Source organism: Colletotrichum abscissum (assembly GCF_030869225.1).
Source record: "Colletotrichum abscissum strain IMI 504890 chromosome Unknown Scaffold_255.1, whole genome shotgun sequence".
Taxonomy (NCBI): Eukaryota; Fungi; Ascomycota; class Sordariomycetes; order Glomerellales; family Glomerellaceae; genus Colletotrichum; species Colletotrichum abscissum.
The window spans coordinates 1,112-3,106 of record NW_026850160.1 but is presented as its reverse complement, the minus strand read 5'-3'; the positions used below and the strand labels follow the sequence as shown (position 1 = coordinate 3,106).

The window sequence follows — 1,995 nt, the reverse complement described above, 5'->3', positions numbered from 1 at the left end:
CCTGAAGTGTTTGAAGAACGTCGACAGCGAAAGTATCACAACATCCAAGCTGCAAAGGTTTTGCCAGAACGAATTTCGTTCAGTTTGGTCGAAGTTTCTGAACGCCCGGCCGCTGGACACAATGTCGCGAAGATCTCGTTCATCTCTGGTGGAGAAGCCAGGGCACTTGAGCTCCAAGAGCTGCACTGTATCCTTGTCGATCTTGACTAGGTTGGACTCGATTCCCCCAACGACGTGCAGCCAAATATCATAGATCAGTTCCAAATAATTGACAATCTCCTATACGTATCGTTAATCCGGTCCAGTCAAGAAGATGCTGAGAATACAAACCTCATCGCAGCGAACACTAGTGAATTTGTGAAGACTGCCCGTCAACATACCCGATCGAATGCCTGAGATACCCGCCAATTTTTCGAATGCGCGACGGAATTGCGGGTGCTCGGCGATCTGCCTCACGCCCCTCTTCTGATTAGGAGATAAGAGGTCTTCTAAACGATGGACCTGACGGGTTTGATGATTCTTCTTATGCCGCAGTATTTCAAAGAAGGCATCGCTCTCTTTGAACACTCGGTTTGTGGCACAAGAATCGTCAGCCATCATGAAAATGTGATCTACAGGTAACTTCCTGTTGGACCTCTGTGCTTCCAGCTCTTCTTTGTGCAGTATATGTATGGTTTTGATCATGTGTTGCTTCCTCTTGGCAACATACTTCATCTTTTTGGACTTAACCCACACAGGCTGTGCCTATAGTCGTTCTGACTGTACTGTATACATGCGACCACGATCAGAAGTGCGAGAATGACTGCTATTGAAGCCGGTTATGGATACTCTGGAGTAGCTCTTGATTACGCGATGCCCCTCGCACTGTCGTACACTATCCCGACCCCACATTTTGGTTCGCAAATCAACCGCTATACAGTATTGATCATAAGTCACTTCCTCTCTCGCAAACAATTCCAATGTTTGAGAATCCAAAAGTTGCTGTGATGGGTCTCCGCAAACCTCTGGTAATGGCTGTAGCGGTTAGTTTGGAAACCAAAATGTGGGGTCGGGATAGTGTACGACAGTGCGAGGGGCATCGCGTAATCAAGAGCTACTCCAGAGTATCCATAACCGGCTTCAACAGCAGACACTCTCGCACTTCTGATCGTGATCGCATGTATACAGTACAGTCAGAACGACTATAGGCACAGCCTGTGTGGGTCAAGTTCAGAAAGATGAAGTGTGTTGCCAAGAGGAAGCAACATATGATCAATACTGTAGCTGGTACACCGACGCAATCAAGACTTTCACACATGAGGAGCCTGCGTCGGCTCTTACAGTAAGATGCGGTGTCCTAGCACTAACCAAACTGGTTCTATCACCTGGTTCTACCACCTGGTTCTGCCAAACTGGTTCTACCACCTAGTTCTACCACCTAGTTCTGCTGGTTCTTGCACCTGGTTCTACCACCTAGTTCTATCAAACTGGTTCTACCACCTAGTTCTACCACCTGATTCTACCAAACTGGTTCTACCACCTAGTTCTACCACCTAGTTCTACCACCTGATTCTACCAAACTGGTTCTATCACCTGGTTCTACCAAACTGGTTCTACCACCTAGTTCTATCAAACTGGTTCTACCACCTAGTTCTACCACCTGATTCTACCAAACTGGTTCTACCACCTAGTTCTACCACCTAGTTCTACCACCTGATTCTACCAAACTGGTTCTATCACCTGGTTCTACCACCTGGTTCTGCCAAACTGGTTCTACCACCTAGTTCTACCACCTAGTTCTACCACCTAGTTCTACCAAACTGGTTCTACCACCTGGTTGTATCAAATTGGTTCTACCCCTTAGCTCTACTACCTGGTTCTATCACCCGAAAGTTACAATCAATCAGTGACAAAACTCATGAGCACAGACTTCCCTTCAGCACTGCTTTCTTTGCAGTATCAGTACGAGATTCTATTTTATCATGCTCGTATCAATGTGATCTGCTTGCAATAATA

The 1,995-nt window shown here is 46.5% G+C and overlaps 3 protein-coding genes across 3 annotated transcripts; 1 reads left to right on the top strand and 2 right to left on the bottom strand.

The window, feature by feature from the left end:
* Nucleotides 1–291: 291 nt before the first annotated feature.
* On the bottom strand, nucleotides 292–714 carry CABS01_17013 (uncharacterized protein; the record flags this gene model as incomplete). Its single annotated transcript, XM_060550341.1, has 1 exon — nucleotides 292–714. One exon carries the CDS (start codon nucleotides 712–714, stop codon nucleotides 292–294), a length of 423 nt encoding a protein of 140 aa, XP_060399474.1.
* Nucleotides 715–744: 30 nt separating this feature from the next.
* On the bottom strand, nucleotides 745–891 carry CABS01_17012 (uncharacterized protein; the record flags this gene model as incomplete). Its single annotated transcript, XM_060550340.1, has 1 exon — nucleotides 745–891. The coding sequence occupies one exon, from the start codon at nucleotides 889–891 to the stop codon at nucleotides 745–747; it is 147 nt and encodes a 48-aa protein (XP_060399473.1).
* Nucleotides 892–1,040: 149 nt separating this feature from the next.
* On the top strand, nucleotides 1,041–1,187 carry CABS01_17011 (uncharacterized protein; the record flags this gene model as incomplete). Its single annotated transcript, XM_060550339.1, has 1 exon — nucleotides 1,041–1,187. The coding sequence occupies one exon, from the start codon at nucleotides 1,041–1,043 to the stop codon at nucleotides 1,185–1,187; it is 147 nt and encodes a 48-aa protein (XP_060399472.1).
* Nucleotides 1,188–1,995: the final 808 nt, after the last annotated feature.